The sequence below is a fragment of the Felis catus genome, chromosome D4, assembly GCF_018350175.1.
Source record: "Felis catus isolate Fca126 chromosome D4, F.catus_Fca126_mat1.0, whole genome shotgun sequence".
In the NCBI taxonomy this organism is placed as follows: domain Eukaryota; kingdom Metazoa; phylum Chordata; class Mammalia; order Carnivora; family Felidae; genus Felis; species Felis catus.
In genome coordinates this window covers 70,252,870-70,280,503 of record NC_058380.1, presented here as the reverse complement: position 1 = coordinate 70,280,503, position 27,634 = coordinate 70,252,870, and the positions used below count along the sequence as shown (strand labels likewise).

Sequence of the window (27,634 nt, the reverse complement as noted above, 5' to 3'; positions counted from 1 at the left end):
GAGAGAGGGAGACACAGAATCAGAAACAGGCTCCAGGCTCTGGGCCATCAGCCCAGAGCCTGACGGGGCTCGAACTCACGGACCGCGAACTCACGGACCGCGAGATCGTGACCTGGCTGAAGTCGGACGCTTAACCGACTGCGCCACCCAGGCGCCCCTGACAAATGCACTGTTTTTGTTAGTTCTTTAACAAACATTTGTTGGGAGAAGATGGTATACAAAAAGAAGTGCTAGCCACCAAACTACAACATTTACTGTTAGTGGTTTGAAATGTAACGAACATTCATGTAACTACACTGAAAAGGTAAGCTTTCCATTCTTCTTATACTTATCTTTTCTTCTGTTTTCATTATTGTTTAAACCTAGGGTCCCTCACCTGGGATAGAACTCAGGGGATCCATAAACTTGCACAGGAAAAAAAATTATATATGTATTTTCACTAAATTTCTCTAACTGAAATTTAGTATTTCTTTCAATTATGAATGTAGGTAACAAACCACAGTCGGATTAGCAGTTTCTGTGACTTTGTCACCAATAGAAATCACAGGTATTTTCACATTATATTCCAGTTGTTATAGATATGTTGAAATTACTATTACATTCATCATAACTTGAATCATAACAAATTATTTCTTTGATTTGCTCTTAGGCTTAGTATCTAATGCATGAATAAAAAGTACGTGTCTTATATACCACAGATTTGTTTTTCAAAATATTTTTTTAATTTTTTTTAATGTTTATTTATTTTTGAGACAGAGAGAGACAGAGCATGAATAGGGAAGGGGCAGAGAGAGAGGGAGACACAGAATGTGAAGCAGGCTCCAAGCTCTGAGCTGTCAGCACAGAGCCCGACGCGGGGCTTGAACTCACGAACCGTGAGACCATGACCTGAGCCGAAGTCGGACGCTTAACCAACTGAGCCACCCAGGCGCCCCTGTTTTTCAAAATATTTTAATGACTGTATTTCAATATACTTCATAGGATCTTTTAGGGAATCCAGAGGCTTCACCAAACTGCCAAAGAGATCCATAGCACACAAGAAAGTTTAAGGACTCATGATCTATTCCCTGAGTTCCTCCTCTGAGACAATGTCCAAAGCCACGGGCTGAGCTTTGAGACTTAGTTTCACTGATCCATCCACTTGCTGTGGGACAGTGTTTCTAGCCATGTGTTGGCAGCAGGTGAGACAGCACATGTCTGTGTTCTCCCGCGCGGCTGTCCTGCTTGGATCACCCTGCAGAGAAAGTGGATGTATCCACAATGAGTCTGAGCCTCTGTGCGTGTGTGCCTGGACTTCATTAATAGAGAAGGGAGTAATTTTACCGATGTGATCTCTACCTTTGCTAATGACAATAAAATAATAGTTTAAACTCAAAAAAAAAAAACAGAGAAGGGAGTTTAAACATAATCTTCCGTTTGGATGAAAATCAAACCATACACATCCCAGACAGGAGGAAAGAGGCTCACAGGACCAGCTGTAGCCAGAAGCACCTGGGAATCTTGGTGGACCATAAGGCAAATGTGAGTCATCAATGAAAACTAGTTAGTTCCGAGAGCAAACATGAAATATAACAATAGCATGTAAGAATTGGAAGAAAAAAAAAAACTCTCTTCTTGCATGAATCTAGAGAGATAGGATTATTATTCCATCTTACAGAGGAACGATTCAGAATGACCAAGGTGACTTTACCAAGTCACACAGATAGTAAATGAAGCATCCTCTCAAACCTAATGACACTAAGATTGTATCCATAATATAGTATTGCCACTTCCAGTAACGATATTCTTACAACAAAGTACATCTCATTGCCTAAGACCAAAGAAACACTCTAACAATCAACCAAAGGAGTTTCTTTACTCTTTGGGAGGTACATTTTTTTTTTAACATAGGTCCAGTTGTGATGGAGAACACTCACCTCTGAACTCACACACCTGGAAACTAGGCTAAGCCAGATAACGTTTGAATTTTAGAGTTCTGTGCTTTGGGGTTTCTCCACATCTCTCAGTGGGGTATGAAAAAGTCCAAATATAATTAGTTTGGATCATACCCAAGTAGCACCTGAAGCCCAGAAGTTCAATTGCTTTTCAAAGATCATACAATAAGTCAGAGTTTCCAAAAGCCAAACTCAGTGACAGGGAACATGGGTTCCTTTCCCAAGAGGTAAGTGGTAATTAACTTCTGCCTGGTGAAGGACCAGGTCTATATCCATGAAACAGAAGAGAGCAGGTAATCTGGCTGGTTAAGGAACCTGACCCAACCTCTTCATGTAGCTTCTTGTTCTATACCCCGTTCCCATCCCCATACCATTAGTCTCTTAATGTAGTACTTTGCCCTTCTCTTTCCTGGAACAGCAGTCTCCCTCTACTCTGGTACTTTTCTGGAAAATGAAAGTGGTTTCACTTAAGCTAGTGCTTTTCACAGCAAGCCCTTGACAGACACAGTTTGGCGATATGTAATCTGGAATACTCACAGAGAGAAGCACCAGAGAGAGCTGATGTGGTTTCAGGCACAGAACGCCCTCTTTCAGTAACACAGACCCAGCACTTGGAGAGCTTTTTGGTGCGTGGAGATTCCTAAACTGATGCTCCAGAAGTGAAGAAGGACTTCTGTAATCAGAGTTCCCAGGGCAGTTCTAAACCCGAAACTCAAATCTGCCTTTGCCATATTGCATTTCTCAGAGCTCTCACTTCAGAAAGCTGTACACATTGAATCTTACACTTAGATAAAATATTTCAAAGCAAACATGTTATTACTCATTGAAAAAAAAAAGTATTGATTCCCAGCCACCTATGACTTAGCATCTGTTACACTTATCAAACCAAACCATCGGCAGTAATTAAATTTTGGCTTGCCTCTAGCCAGAACAAAAAGCCACTATAACATTTGGGCCAACAATGATTTCCTCTTCCTAGAACTTTAATTTCCTCTGTCTATACCTTGTCACTGCTGGACACCAGCAAGGCCCATAGATGATCTCTCCTAGATAAGTATGTGCCCTGAGATATGGCGTCTATTTGAAAATCTTAATGATTATAAATGAAGCCCAGTGTTATCAGCTTCCAGTACCAAGTGCTTTGCTTCTCTTAGATTGAGTGCAAAGCATGGTAAACAATGGAAAAGGTCACTGAAACATAATTTTTCATCCACTCTGAAAATGAAATGTGGGCCCCGTTCATTTCAGAGGTTTTTAGGGGAATGAAAATTAAGGGTGCAACACTGGACAGATGTTATTTGAGGAACTACTAAAATGTAAGGAACAGGAGCTAAGAAAGTAGTCAGAATCTTTTAAATGTTTAGTGCCTATTAAATGCCTCTTGCTAATGCTGTATTGTATAAAAGTGATGCACACGGTCGTTTTGTCCTCCACTTCCACTCACTGGCATTGCAAAGAAATCCCTACGAAATCTTCTTGTGTATTCATCATGGCAACAGACAGCATCCATGAGAGAAATCTCTCTCAAGCCTCAGAGCTGGGAAACACTGCTTGCTCCTTAAAAAATACGTTGTTTCTTTCATTTGGGTGTTTTGAATCTTGCAACCAATTGCTGTTCCCTCTTCGTTTTGGGCACCAACAAGCATACAGCCAAATTTGCAGCCTGCCTCTCGCAACTGAACAGAGCAACGTGACATACATTTGCTGTGGACTAATCTTGCCCAGCTTTATTCTGTATTCCCAAAATTCATCTACCTTCTGTCTCGATTTTATCACCCATTTCTTTTTATCCAATTGTATTATTAAAATAACAAACAATAAGGAAATAATATTTATTAAAATAAGCCATCTCAAAGCCTTTTTAGGATGAAACAGTTTTTCTACTAGGTTTTTCTGTTAATGTTATTAGTGTTCATAATTACTTGCTATAGTTAGAGGGCTTCAGAAAGCAGCAAAGATCTCTATGAACCCTGCAGCAACATAATTTCACTTAAGAACTATAAAGGATCCAGAAATCTATAAGTTGGGTCCTGTGAAGCATAGAGTAGGTGGTTGGCCAATAAATTTACTTGTTCCTTCATCCACTAGGAACTAGCTCATCATTCTCTCCCAAATCTATCTCAGTTGCTTCCTTTCCTTAAGAATATAAATGTATTCAAGTCTTTCTTATGTGCAAAAGAATCTTCCCTTGATCCTACATAACCTTCTAGCTATTGCCCAATGTCATTACTTTCCAACTCAAATTTCTGCAAGACTTTTTTTTTAAGTTTTATTTATTCAAGCAATCTCCACATCCAACATGGGGCTCGAACTCATGACCCAGATATTGAGAGTAGCACATTCTTCTGACTGAGCCAGCCAGGCATCCCTCTATAAAACTTCTGTGGCCCTCACTTGCCCTGTCACTCACTCAACACATGGGAATCTCACTTCTACCCCATCAGTCCTGTGAAACATCTTTGTCAATGATAACCAATGGATAACTGGTACCCAATTCTAGCATCACTTCTCAGCATTTATCTTCCTTAATTTTACTTGATACATACATTCATCTGACTTACTTACTTAATAATACTGAAGCACTTGACATTGTGAACCATTTTCTCTTTCTTGAAGCACTTTACTCCCTTAGATTCTGAGACACCACCCTCTCTTTGACATCTTTCCATCTCTGCTTCTGTATCTCCCTAACTTTGCTCATTCCTTTGCCTTTGCCTATACTTAAAATGTTGGTGCCCCTTCAGGATTTATCTAGGGCCCTTTTCTCTTCTCTCATCCATATCCCTGACTTCAACTATGTGTTGTCCAAATCCATATCACTTCTGATTTAAACCCTGATTGCATGGCCAAGTCCCTACCAGTTATTCCCTTGAATCTATTTGAAAAGTCTTAATGATTATAAATAAAATCTAAAAGTGCCTCAAATCTTAATGACTACAGTAAAACACCACAGGAGTCTCAAACTCAGCATGCACACAACTAAACTCATCATCTTTCATCTAAATCTGTTCTTCCCTCCTGTATTTCTTACCTTAATGAAGATACGGACATCCATCCAATTATCATTTCCTCATCCTGAAGTAGTTTTCTCATTAGCTACATTCCAAAATTACAGTGGACAAACAATAATTTCTCTCAGTTACCTCCTCTGTTTTCTTTTTTTTAAGTTTATTTATTTATTTTTAGAGAGAGCACACAAGCAGAGGAAAAGTAGAAGGACAGAATGAGAGCGAGAGAGAGAGAGAGAGAGAGAGAGAGAGAGAGAGAGAGAGAGAATCTTAAGCATACTCTACACCCAGCACAGAGCCTAATCTCACAACTGTGAGATCATGACCTGAGCCAAAAGCAAGAGCCCAGTGCTTAACTGACTGAGCCCCCCAGGTACCCCTCCTTCTTTGGTTTCTTGGCACACTGTTCACAGAACATATGTCTTGAAATAAATAGAGGCAAAGCTGCCTGATTTTCTGACCAGTACAGTTGATCACACAAGATGGTGGTGGGTGAGCTCTCTCAACCTTCTTTTGGGGATGTGAGGCTACTCCCTTACCTGAGGCAAAGCATGGATAGGACACTGACTTCTGTCCTCTTCCCAATTCCGTTGACTCTATAATTAGTGGAAATTCCTTCCAGAGCATGACACTAGATCATTTGCCTCAATTTGGAGGATTGAACATTTTTTTTTTGCCTTTTTAGTATCTTCTGTATATTTTAGTAGGAAATTTTGCATGGCAAACTGCCTTACAAGCTGACTTGATGTGGGAGTCCTTCGTCATCATTCCAAAAATTTCTATAAGCATGGCAAATATGAAGAACATCACCTTAGGGAGACAAGACACAGGTAAGAATGGAAAAGTACAACTGAAGAAGAGGCATGCAAACTATCGACTTATGTCCAGATAAGACTGAAAAGGAAGAAGCACTGACTAAGCAAAGTGATGGCAAAATATTCCCATCAAAGAGGTGTGAAAACCTTTGTTCTTATATTTTAGAATTGGAACAATGATTGGAATGTGAAAGTTGAACTATCCTTGGGATGACTGAGATGTTAACAGTAAACAACTCCATGACTCTAATTATAGATGGAATTCAGCTAACAAAATGATGAGATATGTAGTTAAAAGGAGAGATTAAAAAACAATGGCAAACACATAAGTCAATAATGGCCAAGCAAAGTATGGGAACTCTTCACTTATTTCAAGCTTTTGCCATGATTAGATAATTAGATGAGCCTTGAGCCTATCAATACATAGTCACCAAAATTGGTAATTAATTTGATGATGACTATTACAAAGATAGACACACATTTTTCAAAAGAAAGTTGAAGTATCTGGGTGTCTTTTTTTTCTCTTGGTGTCTTTTACATACAATAAGCCTGAGATGTTTAGAAAGATTACAAATAAAATATAAAGGACTTAAAAGCACTTTGGGCTTACATTCATCCACTAAATTTAAACATGTTAATTCTTTTTTTTTTGGGTAAAATATAGTTGATTTTTAAGATGCAGGGATTCCTCTAGGAATTCAGGAAATTTTTCCTTTATACATATTTTCATAAGTAATTCTTTAAAATATATGATTAAAACAAAGAAGCAAGGCAGGCCTAAAGCCTACAGGGAGAAGGAGGTTGTCTATATGGAAAGATTTTCCCATAAGATATCCCCTCAATCTACTGAAATATGTTCTCACCAATTGTCTATATAAAGAAATTTGTTAAATACCCTAAACTTCCTGCTAAAACCCCAGGAGGGCCACATGTTAGAAATAAGGGCACCCTAAGCCTAAAGAGAACACTGGACTAAGACTCTCTATTAAAACATAAAATCAGAGGCACCTGGGTGGCTCAGTCAGTTGAGCATCTAACTTTTAATTTCTGTTCAGGTCATGATCTCATGGTTCGTCAAATCGAGCCCCACATTGGGCTCTGTGCTGATAGGGCAGAGCCTGCTTGGGATTCTCTCTCTCCTTCTCTCTGCCTCTCCCCTGCTCGCTCTCTCTCTCTCTCTCTCTCTCTCTCTCACTCAAAATAAACATTTTTTAAAAATAAAAAATAAATTAAAGAAAACAAGACCCCACAAAGATAAGGGAGTACACCAGTAATTTAATTACCTGGTAGTAAAACATTATTTATAAGAGTATAACTGAATCCAGAATCTCTACAATATATTATCTTTAATGCACATTATATAATTTAAAATTCCTAGACAGATGAAGGAGAAAAATGTGACCCATAGTCAAAAGAGAAAAACAGTTCACTGAAATAGACCCACAGAAGACTCAGATATTGGAATTAGCACATAAAGACTTTAAAATAACTGTGGTATGTCCAAAAAACCTACAGGAAAATATGGATATAACAGGTGAAAAGATAAGAAAATTCAGAGAGCTAAGAAAGAATCAAAAAGAAATCCTGGAACTGAACACTAAAATATCTGAAATAAAAAATTTATTGGACGAGATTAACAGCAGACTCCACAATGCAGAAGCAAAAAACCATTGACTGTAAAGATGGGTCAAGAGAAATTAAAATAAAAGCATGATAAAAATAAAAAGATTTAGAAAGAAATGAGTATGCCTCAGTGACATATGGGACAATATCAAGTACTCTAATATATGAATAATTGGGATCCCACAAGGAGAGGATAAAGAATGGGGTGAAAAATGTTTATATGTTGAGATCCAAAAACCCTGTAGGACTATGCATATAAACTTTTGAACAAAATAAATAATGTAGTACTGGAAAATAATAACCTAAGTATAAAATAAATGTCCATGGGGGGGGCGCCTGGGTGGCGCAGTCGGTTAAGCGTCTGACTTCAGCCAGGTCACGATCTCGTTGTCCGTGAGTTCGAGCCCCGCGTCGGGCTCTGGGCTGATGGCTCAGAGCCTGGAGCCTGTTTCCGATTCTGTGTCTCCCTCTCTCTCTGCCCCTCCCCCGTTCATGCTCTGTCTCTCTCTGTCCCAAAAATAAATAAACGTTGAAAAAAAATTTAAAAAATAAATAAATAAATAAATAAATAAATAAATGTCCATGAATCCCTGTGGATACACATACATATATATATGAATTACTAAATAAATAAATGGTTGAGAAAAAATAAGTGTCTATACAGAATAATTCCAAATAAATTACCCTGATAGTCCCCTCTCAAGGAGGTGAAGTTTAACTCCTCATCCCTGAAAAAGGGGGAAAAGTAACGTTACAAAGAAGAAACTTGGCAAACACGACCTTGGTCAGGTGATCAAGGTTAACAGCATCAGTGATAAGTCATGTTGAATAGGTGCACCCCTGTAATGATGTGATGAGACTGGCACCCCATCTTTGTGGTCTCCCTCCAAATAGCCATAATAACCCTGCTCTACTATGAGAAAGGCATCAGACAAACCCAAATTGAGGGAAACTCTATAAAATATTTGACCAGCACTCCTCAAAACTGTCAAGTTAATTTTAAAAAGTCCAAGAAACTGTGACAGATCAGGGGAAGCTAAGGAAGCATGACTGTACTGTGGTATTCGTGGTATTCTAGATGAGATCCTGGCACAGAAAAAAAGGACATCAGGGAACAACTACTGAAATCTTTATCATGTGTGGGGTTTAGATAATATACCAGAGTTGGTTTCTTAATTGTGACAAATGAACACTAGTAATGTAACATGTAAACAACATAAGAAACAAGGTAAGGAGCGTATATGAACTCTGAACTGTCTTTGCAACATTTCTATAAATCTAAAACTGTTTTACAATAAAAAATGCATTTAAATTTAAAAAGCAAAAACATGAGCAAAGCCTCAATGACTTGTGGGATAGTACCAAACACTCTACTATGTAAAGAACTGGAGTTTCAAAAGGAAAGGATAGAGCATGGAATGGGAAAAGCATTTGAAAAAATATATGCTGAGAATCCTGAAGAACCCCAAGCAGGAAATATTACAAGACAACTACGTCTCGGGACATTATCAGTCAAACTGCTGGAGACCAAAGAAAATGAGAAAATCCTAAAAGCAACCAAGGGAAAAAGGCATATTACATATAGGGGAGCAACAATAAAAATTATGACTTACTTAGAAATATTGAAGGTGAAAGACAACAGAATGACGTCTTTAAAGTACTAAAAGGAAAAAAAAAACCTGTCAGCCTAGAATTCTATATTCAGGGAAAATATTCTTCAAAACTGAAGAATGTCTCAGATAAAAACCAGGAGAATTTGTCCCCATCATAAACATGTTACATAAAACCAAGTGGAAAGAATTTCTACAAGCCGAAGGAAAATGATACTAGGTGTTAGCTTGTGAGTCAAAAAAGAAATGATAGAGAAATAAGAAAATAATTTCAAACTAAATGTTAATGAAAATGCAACAGGCACCTGGCTGGCTCAGTCAGTGGAGCGTACAACTCTTGATCTGGGGGGTCATGAATTTAAGCCCCACGTCAGGCATAGAGATTCCTTAAAATAAAAAAAAAATTAAAGAAAATACAACAAATCAAAATATGTTACAAGCAGCTAAAGTACTTGGATGGAAATTTATAACTTGAAATATTCATATTAGAAAAGGAGATCTTTTTAATCACCTAAGTTTTCCTTTGAAGATGCTAGAAAAATAACAAAATAAACCCCAAGTCCATAGAATACAAGAAATAAAAAAGGAAAGGAATGGAAATCAATGAAATGGAAAGTAAACTATAGAGAATGCATTAAACCAAAAGTTGATACTTTGAAAAGATGAGCAAAATTGCCACATCTCTATTAAAACTCATGAAGAAAAAGGAGAGAAAACAGGAATAACAAATATCAGGAATGATATCAGGGACATCTCTATAGATTCCTGGGCATATTAAAAAGATAATAAGAGAATACTATGAAAGATTTTATCAACGTATCAACGTATATAACAACTTAGTTGATATGAATAAATTCCTTGGAAGTGCAACTTACTGAAAATAACACACACACAAAATTTTAAATCTGTGTTCTTATATCCATTAAAGAAATGGAATTTGTAATCAAACACCTTCCAATGAAGAAAAAAATCAGCCTAGTAAGTTTCACTGGTAAGTTCTACCAAATATTTAAGGAAGAAATAATACTACTTCTGTCTGTACTCATCCAGAAAAAATGGGAAGAAAACACTCTTCCCTACTAGTTGTATGATGTCAGCATCACACTGATACCAAAACCTGACAAGGGCACCACAAGAAAGAAAATTACAGGCAATACATTTCATGAACATAGATGCAAAATCCTCCACAAAATATTAGCAAAGGGAATCCACATGATTACTCGATAGACCTAGGAAAAAAGTATCTGACAAATGTAACAGCTGTTCATTTAAAAAACAAAACAAAAACACTGTCAGCACACCAGGAGAAGAAAGGAACACTCTGAGTTTGATAAAGATCATCTATTAAAATCCTGTAATTGTCTTAATGGTGGAAAGACCAAATCTTTTACCCTCCCCAAATGTAGACCTATTTATAAGCTCATCACCCACATGTAGGTGAGTTTTCTTCATCAGCTGCAAGCCTAAGCCTCCACTCCAGTACTAGGCAGACTTTAGGCCATCATATTACCTCTGATCTCTGGTTTGTGCTTTTCCACCCTACATATCTCTTGTTCTATGAATCAAACAGCAGTAACTAAAGCTTTGAGAGTATCAAGATAGGCTCCCAGCTGTCAAAGTATCAAAGTATCAGCTGTGTGCAGCTGTCAATGCACACATGGAACTTGCATCTTAGTACCACCTAGAAAGTAAACGTGTAAGGATGCGGTTAGACATGATGACAGGCGGGCATGCATACTGGATGTGGAACACAGTCCCTATTAGCTTCCAGGGTGATGTTGCAAAGGTGGTGGTATAGGAGACCCCAGCCTCTGTCCCCCAACAAAGATCATCGATTATCAGACAGCTATCCATGATGATGATGCTGAAAAAGAAAACCAAAGCTGGAGACAGCTATCCATGAACAAAAATAGCTCTGAGAGAGATCAGAAGTCTACTTAAGAAACCTCAGTAACATAGTAAAACAAAAATAACCACACAAACAGGGAAGGAAGAACAGCTTCATTTTACCTGGAGCATCCTGTCCCCCAGGATGGCACTGCTCATTGCCAAGAGGGAACTCTCCAGCTAGAAAGAGTGCCCTTCGCTGAGAAAGAGCAAACTGAACAACTAACTTCCCCAGCCTTTCGGGACACTACATGCAGGATCCACTTGGGTTTCACCTCATCTAGAAACAGGCAAAGCTGAGAGGTATAGAGACAGCTAGGAACAAGGAAAAAAAACAGGAGCTACCAATATCAGCCACGCCGTGGGATGATCACATTCCCAGCGACCCGCTCTGCAGACGAACCCAGCAGCTTTCTCTACTGAAGAAACTGATAGCCACCAAGGATCCCATGCAGATTTCACCAGCTTTTGCCCCCTAGGTTTGTGTTCACAGCTGCCTAAGTCCCTTCCCGCCCTCTCCCACCCTTCTTCCCCCACCCTCCCCACTCCTCCACTACCATCAGAGCTTAGGGTCTGCACCAGCAGTCAGCCCTGGTTTCTGTGGCTATAGAGTGCAAGATGCCAGCCTACACCCCAAGAATGACCAATCTCCTGACGCAGGCAAATTTGGGGAGTGGGTGACAAGGGTCAAAGCTTTTCTATCAACCTGGGGATTTTGGTCTTAGGAATCCTTTTAAAATTTCCAAGGTAAGGATGAAGGGGAGGAAAGCTGAAAGTACCAAAATAAGACACAGATATATAAGAAGAGTGGCATTTTAGAAGGAGGTCTTGAAAAGTAGAGTTTCATACACACACTCACACACACACACACACACACACACACACACACACACACACACACACTCCTCATATTTGTTTCTCCAGGACATGACACTCCTACTCTTCTTGCACTAAAGTCATATGCACACCACCATGATATAATGAAATGTTTCTAATTGCAAGACCTGGAGAGTGGGACTAACAGGAAGGTACATTGTGTGGCTGACACAGGCTGGGGGGGGGGGGGGGGGAGGACAGACATACTGAGAGCCCTCAAGAACTGTGCTTTAATTCCTGAAAATGTAACTAGATTTAAAGAGCCATCATTTTATTAAGCAACCAAGAATCCACAACAGAACCTTGTTGTGTACAGTTTAGTTCTCAAATATGTATTGTCTTTATAATATTTAGTTCCCATAACAAGGAGTTTGGGAGCTATTTTACATCTCACATAAATGAAAACACAACTTAATAATATGTTTGAATTATCCTTTATGAAGTAGGTCACTCTCCCCTGGCTTCCAAGAGTAAAGATGCTTAAGTTTGTCAATCTCATTCACACAACATAATACTGGGGCACCTGGGTGGATCAGTCAGTTAAGCATCCAACTCTTGATTTCAGCTCAGGTGTTGATCTCAGGGTTGTGAGTTTAAGCCCCACATTGGACTCCATGCCTAGTGTGGAGCCTACTGAAAGAGAAGAGAAGAGAAGAGAAGAGAAGAGAAGAGAAGAGAAGAGAAAAAGAGAAAACAAAAGAAAAGAAGGAAGAAGAAAGGAAGGAAGAGAGAAAGGAGGAGGAAGGAAGGAAGGAAGGAAGGACGGACAGACGGACGGACGGAAGGAAGGAAGGAAGGAAGGAAAAGAAAGAAAGGGAAAGAAAGAAACAAACAACAAACAAACAAAGAAAAAAATCTAATACTACAAGCTATTTTGTCCTAACATAACACGTTCAAACTCACATGAGTATCAGATTTATAGAATCATTCCTTGATATTTATATCAAGATATTACTGATTTGCAGACTCTTGAGACCACAGATAATTAGATTCACTAGCTATTTTTTTAAATATTAAGGAACTGACTAAAGAAAAATATTTTTGGATTTTAAATTATGTATGACCACAAAAATTTTCAAATTCATATTTTAAAAGATAAGACTACGTTTATCTGCCTTATAAACACTTTTTGACAACCTCTGATCCTGTTCCGATTTTCCAAAAATATAAAGATTTTATCTATTCACACGGAACTGCCAAGTTATGCCAACTAAAATGAAAAGTCTGGTTTTGCTCTGTAGAGTGGCCTGTTTCACACACAGGTTGCTGAACTCCAGTTCTGTTTTGAAGGAGGACGTGTAAAAGAATGAGGCCCTCACTCCTGGCATCATGTTCAGCCCTACACTGTGTCTTTGCACTGTGAAGCTGTTACTCAAAGTGGGGTCTGTAGACCACCAGCAGCAGCATCCTCTCCCGGGGAGCTTGCTGGGAACACAGACTCTCCAATCCCACCCCACATTTACAGGATCAGGATCTGCCTTTTAACACTATTTCCAGGTGATAGCTATGCACTTCACAGCGTGAATCTCTGAGGAAATGAGACCTTGTTGCTGGTGTCATTAACTTTAAATGCTGGGCACTTCCCTCTTGGAAGATAAGAAGTTAAGGAAAGCATTGGAAGGATGGAGAACTCCTGATTGTTTCTAGATCAGCTTTACTGTTTCTCTAAATGGCTAATCTGTACAGTCTGGCAGATCTTAATGCCTTTCAAAAGTTAGAGGGCTTTGGTAGTATTTCAACAAAGATGGCTAAAACAAATCAAATACTGTGTCTAAAAAAAGCCTAGCAGTGACCTGTAAATCTTTAAGTGTTTGTGTTTGTCTGTTCTGTTTGCTTTTTTCCTTTGTTTTGTCCGACCTTATTAGTGATCCCACTTTGCAAAGTCATCTGGAAAACTGAGTCTCTGATTCCTCAAGGGGGCAGCCAATCACCACGATACTGATGGTAACATGCATGGTCGTGGAGGTAGCATTAGCCATAGGTTCATCATTGCAAACAAAAACATGACTGTCAATTATTCAAACTAGTTTTAACATTGGAATTGGCTTGGCTAGTGTTTTAGAAAGTGACTTAAGAAGTTGTTAAGATGGGGGCTCCTGGGTGGCTCAGTGGGTTGAGCGTCTTGACTTCTGCTCCAGTCAAGATCAAGATCTCATGGTTCAGTTCATGAGCTCAAGCCCCACGTCAGGTGCACTGCTGTCAGCCAGTCAGCACAGAGCCTGTTTCAGATCCTCTGTACCCCCTCTCTGTGCCCCTCCCCTGCTTGCGCTCTCTCTCTCTCTCTCTCTCTCAAAAAATAAATAAGACATTTTTTAAAAAGTTGTAAGATGACTAGTCCAGACATTAAAAACAAAGTGCTTATGTGCTAAGTTAATTTCAGGGGCTAAGAATTAGGCTTGAATTTTGACCTCATATAGAATGCCTGAGCTCTTAGATTCATTTAGGCTCCTGTCCCCTTGCTATGTGCTTCAGACAATATCCCATCAAAACTTCCACCAGCATAACACTTAGCACACTTTATTATATAATAACTTGGCCAATGATGTTTGTTCCTCATTAGACTATGGACTCCATGAAGGCAGGGACTGTCGTATTCCTTTTTGTATCACAGGTACCTAGAACAGTGTACCAGTGCACATAGTGGGTACTTAATAATTATGAGTGAAGTGAATGAATAAATGAACATAATTGACAGAGATATGGAAGCACTTAAAGCAGGACAAGCAGTCTAAATAACTCACTAGGTATAAAATACTATATAAAATGGAGTAAAATATCTTTAAAGCCCATCTATTCAGAACTTGTAACACACTTTTTGATTAGACCATATTTTATGCTATTGTGCTATCTGTGAAGAAGATTAAACAAGATGGGATAGATTTTATTGATTTGACAGCAATTTAGGAAGGATTCTTTTAGATGCTATTGATAAGTTAAATCACCACTTATATTTAAACAGTAGGTCAAATACAATGAAGTTCTATTCACAAAAACAGAATTTTTGCTAGTAAAGTTCCTTCCTATTAGGAGAAGAAATAAAATTTCATTTCCTTAAATAAAATTCTAATCGAGCCACCTCATCACTGAGATTGGTGCTCCCTCTGAGGAGTCAAATTTGGGCAATTTTTATTCTAAGTTACAAGAAAAATGACATTTTCAATGGGAAGCAGACTGACACTTCGGTAGCCTGTGGCAATGGAGATTCTCCTTCTTGAATAAACTCATAACAACTATCAAACAGCTTCTTCTAATTTTGGAGCCTTGAGCTTCAATGACCAGAATGTGTAAACAGACACAAAGTTGCCAAGTTCCATCCTGGAAACCTGAAGTGTATTTTTTCTTAAACTTCAAACACTTCTATCCTTTGCACACTCTGTGAGTTGGGATCCCAGCCGGAAGTAGATGGCATGCTTACACTGGAGAATTAGAGGAGCTTAATAAAGGGACTGCTTTACAAAGGCACGGGCAGAGTTATGGGAAACCAACAGGGATGGCGAAACACCAGGGGCTAACCAAGTGGGGAGACCAGTCATAGCCTCACCTACTCCTGAAGGGGCAAGGGGAGGGAGAGGTCACCAGAACCAGGAGGGAACTAGAAGTAGAGTATAGGTGTGGGCTGCAGGCAGGAGCTGTGGCCTTCAGGTGAGGAAAGCAGACAATGCCAACTCCCTGCCCTGTAGGAAGGGAGACCATAGAGTAAGTCCACTGATGTCACTCTTCTTCTGCCCTGGGCTCTTCTGCTGGTGCTTTGCACTGACCCAACCCAAAGGGCGAGAAAGCCTCACTGCTGTAGTCCACACAGGTCAGCCTCAAAGGACGTTAAGCAGGGGAGGAAGGTACAGAATGGATTTGAAGGGTGAGACAGAGAATACCCACTATGCACACCTCCTCCAAAATTCTTCTGCTCTGAAGTATTTATAACATCATTTGCAAACTTATTCTGCCATATACGTTGCTAACAATCGATTGGGGAAAAAAAGATCTATAATAATAAATTTTCCAGGAACAATGACATTTGGTAGTTCCTCGTATTTTCATGGGAATGTAAGATTCACCAATTCTTTCACTCGGAGACACGGTAAAGGCAGGTTTTCTCTATATCTCCCTGAAACCTGCCAAAAATGAATGAAAAGAATGAAAAACCGGGGGGGGGGGGATTTATTGACTATGAAAGTAGCAGTATTAAGATTCCCAAATCACAGACTATAAGAATTATCTGCCAAAAAGAGTAAAAATTTTATTAAAGCAGTGGACAGCGCAAAAAGGTGAATCTATACCTCTAGAGATGTCAATTGGCTTTCAAAAATTGCTAAGTAAAGAGAGAACCCACAGAGGCCCAACATTGGAATGGTGACGAGTGGTACCACCAAGTCACAAGAGACATGGGAAACAGCTGTGTGGAGGGGATGGGTCCATATCAGACAGTGCAAAAAGGAAGTGTCACTGATGGAGGTACTACTGTGTGAACTCTCTCTCTCTATTATCAGTGAAAGTCTGACATTTAAAAACTTAATATAGAGGGGCGCCTGGGTGGCTCAATCAACTGAGTGTCCACCTCTTGATTTCAGCTCAGGTCATGATCTCACGGTTCATGGGTTCAAGCCCCAAGTCCGGCTCTGTGCTAATAACGGATTGGGATTCTCTCTCCCTCTCTCTCTCTCTCTCTCTCTCTGCCCCTCTCCCGCTCACTCTGTCTCTCAAAATAAACTTTTTGAAAAATTAAAAACTTAATGTAGAGGACTAGTCTGGACACATAGAGGGTTGTCATAGTCTACCACAGTCTAGCCATAGTCTGGAGGTAAGAGATGTAGTGAAACAAGAAGGAAAGTTAACAATTACCTTTGTAGATGACTTGACCTTTTCCCTCTGTTCGCAGATGCTCAACAGAGTCAACCACATAGTGACAAATAAGCACCAAATGTCCATCTGCTCCCCCAACTTCAACATACACACGTGCACACACACACACACACACACACACACACACACACACACACAGTGTGTGTGATCTATCTCAGTGACCTGCTTACATACTACAAGGCACTTCTAGAGCAAAAGACACGGTACAGTTTTAAGAAACATTTATGGGACAAAATATCTCATCTAAAGTCACTGTCTTCCCCAAACACTGTCTCCCACTTATTCTTGGGCAAATAGAAGGCTTGGATAAATTACCTCCATTCAGAAATGAGTAATAAATGCTGTCAACATGCATAGACCCTTTATGTTTGATTATTATTTTTTTATTTTTAAAAAAAATTTTTTTCAACGTTTATTTATTTATAGGACAGAGAGAGACAGAGCATGAATGGGGGAGGGGCAGAGAGAGAGGGAGACACAGAATCGGAAACAGGCTCCAGGCTCTGAGCCATCAGCCCAGAGCCTGACGCGGGGCTTGAACTCACGGACCACGAGATCGTGACCTGGCTGAAGTCGGACGCTTAACCGACTGCGCCACCCAGGCGCCCCGATTATTATTTTTTTAAAAAGAGAGGAAAGATTTACAAGCAAAAGGCAGGTAAGCGTAGTCAGAAAAATAACACAAGAAATAAATAAAATTTTCAGATCAATTCTCCATGCACTCAAAGAAATTAAAGAAAAACAACTCTTTTAAAAAATGTGCAAAATGAGACTCATAAATATGGAGAACAAACTGAGGGGGGCTGGAGGGGTGTGGGAGGGGGGATGGGCTAAATGGGTAAGGGGCATTAAGGAATCTACTCCTGAAATCGTTTCACTATATGCTAACTAATTTGGATGTAAATTTTAAAAAATAAAAAATAAAATTAAAAATAAATAAAAATAAAAATAAATTTTAAAAAAAGAAAAAAAATGTGCAAAATGAGTGGCGCCTGAGTGGCTCAGTTGGTTAAGCACTGGAGGTCAGCTCAGGTCATGATCTCAGGGTCTGTGGGTTCAAGCCCCACATCAGGCTCTGTGCTGACAGCTCAGAGCCTGGACCCTTCTTCAGATTCTGTGTCTCCCTCTCTCTCTGCCCCTTCTCAGCTCACGCTCTGTCTCTCTCTCTCTCTCTCAAAAATAAATAGACATTAAAAATTTTTTTAATAAAAAAACTTAAAAAAATAAAGTGAAATAAAATGTGCCAAATGAGCTGGAGGAGTCAGAAAACAAATAGAAGATGACAATAAAACCATTACAGAAATGAAATCTACATAAAAAAGTAAGAACTAAACAAATATTGCTAAAAAAAAAAAGTCAGTTGCCTAGAGGATAGACTTTAGACTGTAATGGAAACTTACAGGAAAAAATGTAAGCAATTGAAGATAGTTATGGAGGGTACTAACTAATAGATGTACCTATAGTAGATAAAGAGGACAAGGAGGCTGTTTAATTGAAAGCCATAAAGAAAATGTCTTTACAAAAAATAAAGGAAAATATAAGTCTTCAGATCCAAGGAATGTACTATTTTCCAGGAGAAACCGACACAGTGACTTGCAGTAAGAAATATCACAGCAAAGTCATTGAAGTTTCATGTTCAAATATAATTCTATCAGCACCAATGCAAAAAAAAAAAAAAATTGCCAGAGTGGGAGGGGAGAGAGGAGGTAAGCCAGGTACAAAGAGGAAATAATCAGGCTAGCCTCACACTTTTCCAGAGCAACAGTCCATGCCAGAACACAATGGAACAATGCCTTATAGAATTATGAGGGAGGAAAATACATGAATCTATAATTTTACAAACATCCAATTTGTTTGTTCATAGAAGCAACAGAAAGGCATTCAGAATATAACACCCTTGGGCCCTGTTTGAAAACAGTACCTTACTATTAAACACTAAGTCAACACAAAATGCTCAGGAAAGAGGATGCTTATGAGGAAGGGGCTGGTGGGGATCTTGACTTTATCCAGATCGCAGACTAACACTAAGCCCACAAAGCATGGTGCTGCCTCAGGACTTTTGCAACTGCTCTTCCTTCTGCATGACTCATCTCCTCACTTTGTTCAAGTCTCTGGTCAAACTCTCCTGCTCAGAAACCTGTCTCCTGACTACTCTATCAAAAATAACTTTCCCTTGGGGCACCTGGGTGGCTCAGTTGGTTGAGCGGCCGACTTCGGCTCAGGTCATGATCTCGCGGTCCGTGAGTTCGAGCCCCGCGTCGGGCTCTGGGCTGACAGCTCAGAGCCTGGAGCCTGCTTCAGATTCTGTGTCTCCCTCTCTCTCTGACCCTCCCCCGTTCATGCTCTGTCTCTCTCTGTCTCAAAAATAAAATAAACGTTAAAAAAAAATTTTTTTAAATAAAAAAAATAACCTTCCCTCATCACCCTCTAGACTCCTAATATGTTTTATTTTTAGTCTTGAGATTAACGTATATACACATTGTGTCTCTTTCATGAAATAGAAGCTCTGTGAGGGGAGGATCCTTCTCAGTTTTGTTCATGCTGTATTCTCAACGCTTAGAACAGCACCTGCTGTGGGGCACTTGGGTGGTTCTGTCAGTTCAGCATCCCACTTCAGCTCAGGTCATGATCTCGCAGTCTGTGAGTTCAAGCCCCGCATCAGGCTCTGTGCTGACAGCTCAGAGCCTGGAGCCTGCTTCAGATTCTGTGCCTCCCTCTCTCTCTGCCCTCCCCCACTTGCACTCTGTCTCTCCCTCTCTCTCAAAAATAAATAATCATTAAAAAAATGTTTAAAGGAACAGTACCTAGTGCAATCAAGTGCATTCAGTTGACTGAATGAACTGGGAGGATTATGTTTACAATTCAAAACTGCAAATGTTAAAACTTTGAAAATGTAAAACTAACAGTATAACTGCAACAAATGGTAAAAGGAGGGCTGAGTGGTAAAGTCTCGTTTCCTCAGTTGTAAGGAATCAGTCAATAAAGTCAAAATTGGACAAACTCTACAAAAACCTCCTTGATCGCTTTTTAAAGTTAATTAGGTATTTTAAGTTTTGCCTTTGCAAATAATTTTCATTCTCTTCTGGATTTAAGCTTGCTGTTTGTATTTTATGACTCCCTATTGCTGTCTGAAAAAAATGACCAGTAGCCCAGAGGCCCTCAGTCCAGGAAGGGCAAAAGCACAGACTGACCACTGATAGAGTGGTCAATAAAGTTAGAGGCACCAAGTATAAGTGTATTACTCAGATATAAATCTATAACGTGGCTAGGGTTGTCAAGGATTGAGGAAACAGGGACTCAAATATTCCTTGTGGCAATGTACTCTGACAATATATAGAAAAAATCATAAAATGCATATTCACTTACTAAGTGATTCCATTTCTGGAAAGTAGTGTATGGATTCACTTGCAGGATGTACAAAGATGTTCATTGCAACATTGCATATAATAGCAAAAAAAAAAATGGCAACAAACCTAAATCTTCATCAAAGGGGACTGATGAACTATATTCCAAAAGTAACTGCTAAGCAGCTAATAAAAGCATATGTGATAGGTGTGTATATATCGATATATAAAAGTATGCACAATATATGAAGAGGAAAAAGCAAGCTACAGAATAACAAGTGTGGTAGGACTTAATTTATTTAAAAGAAAGTATTTAAACTTCTATAAGTATGTGTTTCCAACTCTGTTTTGTTGCATGGAAAATAGGAAGGATACCTCCAAACTGTTCATGGTAATGCTCTAGGGACTAAGACTTGGGGGAAAGAGTAGGGAAAGGGATAGGTTTATTTCATAAACTGAACCCCAAGCCATTTGAATTGTTGTAAAAAGCATACATTACTTTCGTCACAAAAATTAATTTTTAAAGGCCTTACACATTCTCAAACATAGTTATTCAATGCCTACAACATGCCAAACACATAAAATGGCACACTTTGTGTAACGGGACAGACATAGCCAAGGAAAATGGTTCAAGGTCATATGGCACCCATAGTCACATTGAGACTAAACAGGAAGTTCCTTGAAGACAGGATCAGGTCACCATTTATCCCCAGGACCTATCGCAGTGCTTGGCACATATAAAATATTCAATATGTTTGCTGCATAAGGGTGAACGCACAAATGAAGGCATATGCTAAGAACCAGAAGTCAGCTGTGACTCAGTACCCCTTCCATGCTTATCCCCTCATGAGCCTAGATTTGTTTCTGTGAAAAAGCAAACTTTAGCTTAGGTGCTTCATGATCTCTTCTGGATGCTTGAAACTTGTCCTGTGGCTAAGTGTCTGTGAAAGCAGGCCCCTGACAGGCAATGGAAAATGTCATTTTTCTGAGTCCCATCAGATCAGTTCTGAGGCTGCCATCCGTGTTGTCAGAGCCCCAGTGCTGGCAGAGATGGCGACAATTGAAAGAGTTCCCGTGCTATGTCCTCTGTGCCTTTCAGCTCTCATAGTGTTTTGGAGACTGTGTTCTAGAGAAGCGTTCAGCAAAACCTATAGGTGTGGTACCAAATTAGTAACCGCATATGCTGAAGTTTGTTCCCACATACACATTGTTCTCACACTCAACCCAACAAGGAGGGCAGCCAAGTACAGTCAGGACTGTCTTTGCTTGTTACGCATGTTTTCTCCTATTTCAACTAAGATGCTCTTGTTTTTTGAAAACCAGTAAGGCTCGTGAATAAATGATCGTATTCTTATTTTCACTCCACTTCATTTAAAATTAGTGACCTCAAGGGGCGCCTGGGTGGCTCAGCTGATTAAGCGTCTGACTTTGGCTCAGGTCATGACCTCACATGAGTTCAAGCCCCGCGCCGGGCTCTGTGCTGACAGCTCAGAGCCTGGAGCCTGCTTCGGATTCTGTGTCTTCCTCTCTCTCTGACCCTCCCCAGCTCATGTCTGTCTCTCTCAAAAATGAATAAACATTAAAAAATTAAAAATTAAAAATAATAATAAAATTGGTGACCTCGGCTTATTCAAAACTATCAGATACTGGCACACCACAAGCTGGCTGGTTTTTAAAACTGATAAGCCCCCTTCTCCTGTTGCAAACGTTTGCAGTATTCTGATGCTTGCCTATGGCACATTTTCTATGTCATCCATTTTACATACCTTCGGAAGGAAAGGCAATTTTAGGTTTTTGCACTCTGAAGCTTTGAAGATACAAAACACAAATAATTATCATCACACTCATTCGTAAAGCTCCTTGTGGTACCCCGTTGCACTTAGCAGCATCTCTAAACCATCTTTTCCTCACTGCCAAAACCCCAGCCATACTCCCCTTCTTTCAGTTCTTCTAACCTGCCAAGGATCTCTGCTGCCCCAGGGCCTTAGCATGTGCCATTTTCTCAGCCCAGAGTGCTTCCTCCCTCTACTCCTCACCAAGCCAACTCCTACTCATCCTTCAGATCTCACATTAGATATCAGCTCCTCAGAGGGGCTTTGTTGACCTCCTAATCTAACCTATATTCCCTTCCTGTTATTTCCTCTGCATCATTTCCCTCATGGCATTTATTGCACTTTGTATTTGTATATTCATTTGTATATTCATTCATTCATACAAATGATTCATTTGTATTTGTATATTCATTTACCGCTTTAACATCTATCTTTTCATTAAACTATGAACTTCAGATGATGAGAATCATGCCTGCTCTGTTGACCAGTGCTAATCTCAACAAGTATTTGTTAGTTAGATGAAAAAATTAAAGAAGGAAGAGAATTTTATCCCCCCCTTTCAATTCTTTTCCATAAACATAAGTTGAAAATGATAAGGAAGGAGAATGGAGTTGTATCTTAGATGAGATTTTTGAGAGGGTTTAGATAGAGGGGAAGAACAGGATTTGAGAAATTTGGTTACACCCAAGACAGGAAAAGGTAGTATTCTGAAAGAAGAAAAAAAAGAGTTAAAAAGTGAATTATGTTAATGAAGCAATGGAAGTGGGAGAGTGAACAGATTAGACAGCTGGAAAGGCAGGAGGTTAACTGGAAGGTGAGGAAGACCTTGAAATGTCACAGGGGGACAGGAAAGCCAGGGCCAGGCTGATCAGGAGAGAAGGGGGCTGGCTGGGACACCAATCTGAACCCTGCAGAAGGACAGGGAAGAGCATGATACGGAAAGCCTGTGTTCACCAGGAATTCCACGCGGGAGGTAGGCACACCTGGAACAAAAACTTAGCTGGAGGATGGAGAGAAGATGAGGGAAAGGTCTGGGGAAGGAAGCTTACAAATCCTGTGTGCCGTTCCTCAGTTACTGAATGCTCAAGTTGTAAGTCTGGAAGGTATGTTATACATTCGAGTATTCATGTGAGATGGTAAAGATGAGAACTACTGTCCTGGCAAACAGCCAGGGTACCCTTTAACCTTCCACCGTGGGACCACTAGACCTACATTCATCCTCTTATAAAGGGCAGTTTCCATGTCTAAAAAAAAAAAAAAATGGCATTGGGCAATAAGAACAGAACATGCCAGAAGCCAAGTCGTCCAGCTTCTGCCCTGTGTACTCAAGCCTGCTATGTCTCCTGGTTGCTTCTGAACATCTACAATGGTATCTTGAGAATTGTGTTACTCTCAGTTGCCCTTGGGGCATTAAGTTTCTTTATAAATTGTCTGGGGGAAAATAAAACACCCTGGCACCAATCTGAGACCCCACAAAATGTCAACGAGGACTCCTGGAGACCACAATAATAATAATAGATAATAGATAATATTTATAGATAATAGATGATATTTATTGAGCTTTCTTTGTTCCAGGCTCGAAGACCATCAATATGTACCAATTTGTTTGATCTTCAGAAAAATCTCATGAAATAGTTATCATTCCTGTTTCCAGAAACGAGGCCCAGAGAGACTGACGTCATTCAGCAAAATGCACAAGGACTCAAGCCCAGAAAACCGATTCCAGAGACTTGATCATTAACTCCTTAAATTCATAGATACCTTACAATTTACAGAGCCCTCTAGAAGATACAGAAATATTATCTGATCCCCTCAACAATGCTTAGAAGTAAGTCAGGAACATCTTTGTCTCCACGGTACACATAGGGAAACTGAGGCTCGGAGATATTAAATTACTGGTATAGAAAATCAGTAACACTAGTGCCAGCCAAGTCAGGGGCTGAAATCTACAACTCCTCACTCCTAAAATGCTGCACCACCTCTGACTTCTGTTTAGCAGCCTTGTTGGTGAGGATTAAATTACATTTACACAATCAGATATGCAGAGGGATGACAGCTGCCATCTACGGTTTATTGGGTTTGGCATGAAGATCCCGATACCTGAAAACTGGTCGTTATCTCTAGGCTGAAATATGATTTCATACAGCCCCAATGTCAGGAAGTATCCGTGGGAAGAGAACAGGAGGCGGAGAAGCTGACCAAGTGAGCAGTATCTAATAGCTGGCTCCAGAATTCACCCTTTCTTGGAGCCTGTCGCCCGTCAAAGTGGCCCTGCTGCGGCAGGAGCCTGAGAGAGTGACCAAAAGGCAACGCCGGGATGCAAAGGCTGAGGGGAGAGAAACCCCAGTTCGAACCCAAGACCGAAGCCCTTTATTGTGTCTTTTCTGGTTAACGCCCCTCCTGCCTCCCTGCCCTCTCTTCCCCACCCCTCCCATGCTGTGCCCACGGTGCCAAACGTTCTAAGTCAACCCCCCGGCTGCTGCTCCCACCTTTCTGTCTCATTTCTCAATTACCCCAGGAACAAATCAATAATTTTGGGTCGTCTGCTGGTTTCTAGTAGCCAGGGCATTGCAGCTCTGTCTCATATTACCCACTAACTCATCATCCTTCCATTACACAATTCACACCGAACCACATTTGCTTCCGATCCGCAGTGACACCCCCCCCCCCTTTTTTAACTGCAGTCCAATAATGCTGACATGGTTAGGAATCGGAAGTAATGGCTATTCTCAGCCAACTCCCTGAGAATCGGAAGCTTGGGGCAGGGATGGGGAACCCTAGGACGTGCTTCCCTCCTTAGCAGCAGCGTCCCCTCCGGAGGCCCTGCTGGCCAAGAGGCAGCCGCACAAAACCACTCATCCCGGGGCTCCTGCCCCTTGGCTCCAGCCCCTGCGACTGCTGCTATAGAAACACCAGGCGTACACACTGGGCTGAAATTAAACACCCATCCGGGACTGGGACCCGAGCCCGCATCTGCCTGCTGCCGCGGTCGCCATGGCAACATGCCGAGAGGAGGGCAGCGAGCCGCGCGCGGGGATACTCACTCCATCGCGGGGCTCCGGGCGGCCGGGCGCGCTGCTGCGGGGCTCACCGGCGCTGCTCGCCTCTGCCGGAGCCGGGCGCTCTGGCCGCGCCGCGCGCGAGGTGGAGCCGCAAGCTTCTCCCCTCCCCGCCCGCACCCCCTCCCCCCCTTGAGGGTTGAAAGTGAACGCTCCGGCTCTCTCAGCTCCCAGCCTGCGAATAAAACGGGAAGCAATTGGATAATGTTGTTCGCTGGGCGCTAGACAAGCCACTCCACTTAAATGTTTCGGGAGGGAGCGCTCTGGCAGCTGCGCGCCGGGCGGTGTGGCCGCCAGCGCGCAGTGCTGGGGCGCCCGAGGCGCCAGGTGCGCCCGCGGTTCCCCTGGGACGGGCGGCGCTGCACGGAGATGCCGGGGACGAGTGGGAGGGCAGAGGGGCGGCTGCGGCGGTGACACAGCCCAGAGGGTTCGAGGAAACGATTGAGTCATCGGCAAGGTTGCAGCTCTTGCAGATTTGAAGTTGCAAAAGAAAGAAGCGTCTAGCAAATAACAAGTACTGCCCCCAGTGGGTCGGGCATGGGTTCGGAAACGCCATTGTGCCAGCCCAGCGGGCAAACGTCTGAGTTTCCCAAGGAAAACTCCAGCTGCGTTGCGGCGCCTCAATGCGGTGTTTGAACCCTTTGGCGACCCCACGCCCTTCTTACCCCTCCATATTCTGCGTATTCCTGCCCACTAGAAAGATATTGTCCAGTGTCACTTTCCTTAGCTCCTTCTTTGAAAACAATAGATACATTGAACGTGGTTTCCCAAATCACCACAGCCCCACCCCAGAGTTATAAGCCTCCCCGGGGCATATATGCCCTCCCTGTAACCCCTCAGAGAATTGCCTACTCCTAATGGTTTCCCAGGTGGGGACCTGGCTCCCACTCAGGTGCCCTGCACCTGCTGCAATAAAGAATGGATGGGACAAGCTTTAGGCTTTCATTGTGTGGTTCTGCCCGGTCTCTCTGCCAGTCCGTGTCTGCCAGGTGCTGAGGATGCAGCCCTATCCATAGTCATCACAGTCCCTGCTCTAGTGGAGCTCCCCCGGTAAAGCAGAAAGACAAAGCACAGAGAGAGAGAAGTCAACATCAACAGAGATTGAAAATATTGCTACAAAAATAAGTAATAAGATATCAAGATGAATGTTTTAAAATTAAGTTATGATGATTGCACAAATTTGTGAGTATACTAAAAAGCACTGAATTGTACATTCTGGCTGAATTTTATGGTGTATGAATTATACCTTAATAATGCAGTTTTGTAATACACACACACACACACACACACACACACACACACACTCCAATGGAGAGTAAGAGAGAAGTAGACCCGCTAAGTTAAGGCCTCAGGAAAGGAGCCCTGAAGAGACTGGCCCAAAAGGGGAGGGGGCTCCAAAATGCAGCCCCATCTATAACCCTTAGATGTTATAAGCTCCACACAAGCAAGGGGCTGGAAGGAGACGGGTACAAAATGTGCAGAGGGGAATGCGTTGCTTCTCCTTTCCTTCTGGAAAGTGAGCCACAAAGTCAAACCCAGCGACAATTCACAGGGCTTTTGGTGGAAAGAGATTCTGGGTCATTTACAGGTTTCCATTCACAGAGAATCGAGTATGAATTTGAAGATCACAAAACCCTCCCTCAACCTATGTCCCTCTCCAGGTACATCCCACCCACCTTTTACTGGTCCCCTTCATAGCCAAGCTTCTTGAAAGCATTGCCTGCACTCACCACCTCTCCATCCTCAGATTTGTTCCCGGTAGCTTATAGGATTAAGCTCAACCAGGAAAGAGATTCGTTTGACGTATCTTAAAAGTACAGAGATGAGTAGTCCTGGACCAGGTTAGCATCTCTCAAAGAGCTAAGAGACCCAGGCTTCTCCAAAATGTTCTCGTCATTTGTGGTCTCCCTTTCTGAAGTCATTTCATGGTCCAAGTTGGCTGCTCCAATGCCAACCATCATGTCTACATTTCAACCAGCACAAAGGTAGAAGGAGCAAAGAAGAAAGGGCAATGGAAGCATGCCAGCTACCTCTTCTGGAAGGCTCCCAGAAGCTGCCTCAGGACATTTTCACTTACATCTCTTTGGCCAGCATTCAGTCACATGGCCACATTCAGTTTCCAGGGAGACTGGGCAAAACAGTCTTCATTCTGCATAGTCATGAGTCTAAATTCAGGGCTCCATTCCCACAAAAGAAGAAGAAAATGGGTATTGGGGGACAACCATCAGTCTTTTCTTACTCCTCAACCCTTAGCAATCTAGCTTCTGCCTCCCCCGTGCCACTGACACTGCCCCCCATAAAGTCACCGATGCCGAACACAACGGGCATGTCTCAGGCCTCTTCTTGTAGGATTTGTGAGCAGCGTCTGACATTTTGACAAGTCCCTTTTGTATTTGTGTTTTGCTTTAGGTTGGTTTTATTGACACACGATTTATATAATGTAGAACTCATCCTTTTTAGGTACATGTCTAGCAGTTTGGATACATCATATGCTCAGGTGACCTCCACCATAATCAAGATAAGCAACATTACCATCACCCCCAAACAGTTCCTCTGAGTCCCTCGATGGTCAATCCCCTTCTCCCACCTCCAGCTCCTGGCAACCACTGACCTGATTTCTGTCTCCATGGTTTTGCTTTCCAGACTGTCATATAAACAGTCTGTAGACTTTTGTACTTGGCTTCTTTCACTTAGCAAATTCTTCTGAGAGTCACCAATGCTGTGTGTAGAGGCAGTTCCTTTTCATCGTTGAGTACATTGTACAGATGTACAATTTATTTATTCAT

At 41.3% G+C, this 27,634-nt stretch overlaps 1 protein-coding gene and 2 long non-coding RNA genes across 9 annotated transcripts in view; 1 reads left to right on the top strand and 2 right to left on the bottom strand.

The window, feature by feature from the left end:
• The window catches only part of PALM2AKAP2 (PALM2 and AKAP2 fusion), a 488,279-nt gene that overhangs the window by 424,330 nt on the left and 36,315 nt on the right, over positions 1–27,634 (bottom strand). For 5 of the 7 annotated variants that reach the window (XM_045043561.1, XM_019816297.3, XM_023242552.2 and 2 more), the window contains exon 1: positions 24,834–24,853. The exons of 1 other annotated variant lie outside the window; for it this stretch is intronic. In XM_045043561.1, coding sequence (XP_044899496.1) covers positions 24,834–24,838 — 5 coding nt within the window. In that variant the 5' untranslated portion in view covers positions 24,839–24,853. Of the gene's footprint in view, positions 1–24,833; positions 24,929–27,634 lie in introns of those variants that run through there. One more of the 7 variants, XM_045043567.1, reaches the window with a different exon arrangement.
• On the top strand, positions 111–25,050 carry LOC109493911. The gene is made up of 3 exons (XR_002148397.3): positions 111–304; positions 5,628–5,772; positions 23,365–25,050. It is a non-coding gene; the product is annotated as an uncharacterized LOC109493911 (long non-coding RNA).
• Positions 936–5,632, bottom strand: LOC123381751. The gene is made up of 2 exons (XR_006589111.1): positions 5,482–5,632; positions 936–1,234 (listed from the first exon to the last, which is right to left on the bottom strand). It is a non-coding gene; the product is annotated as an uncharacterized LOC123381751 (long non-coding RNA).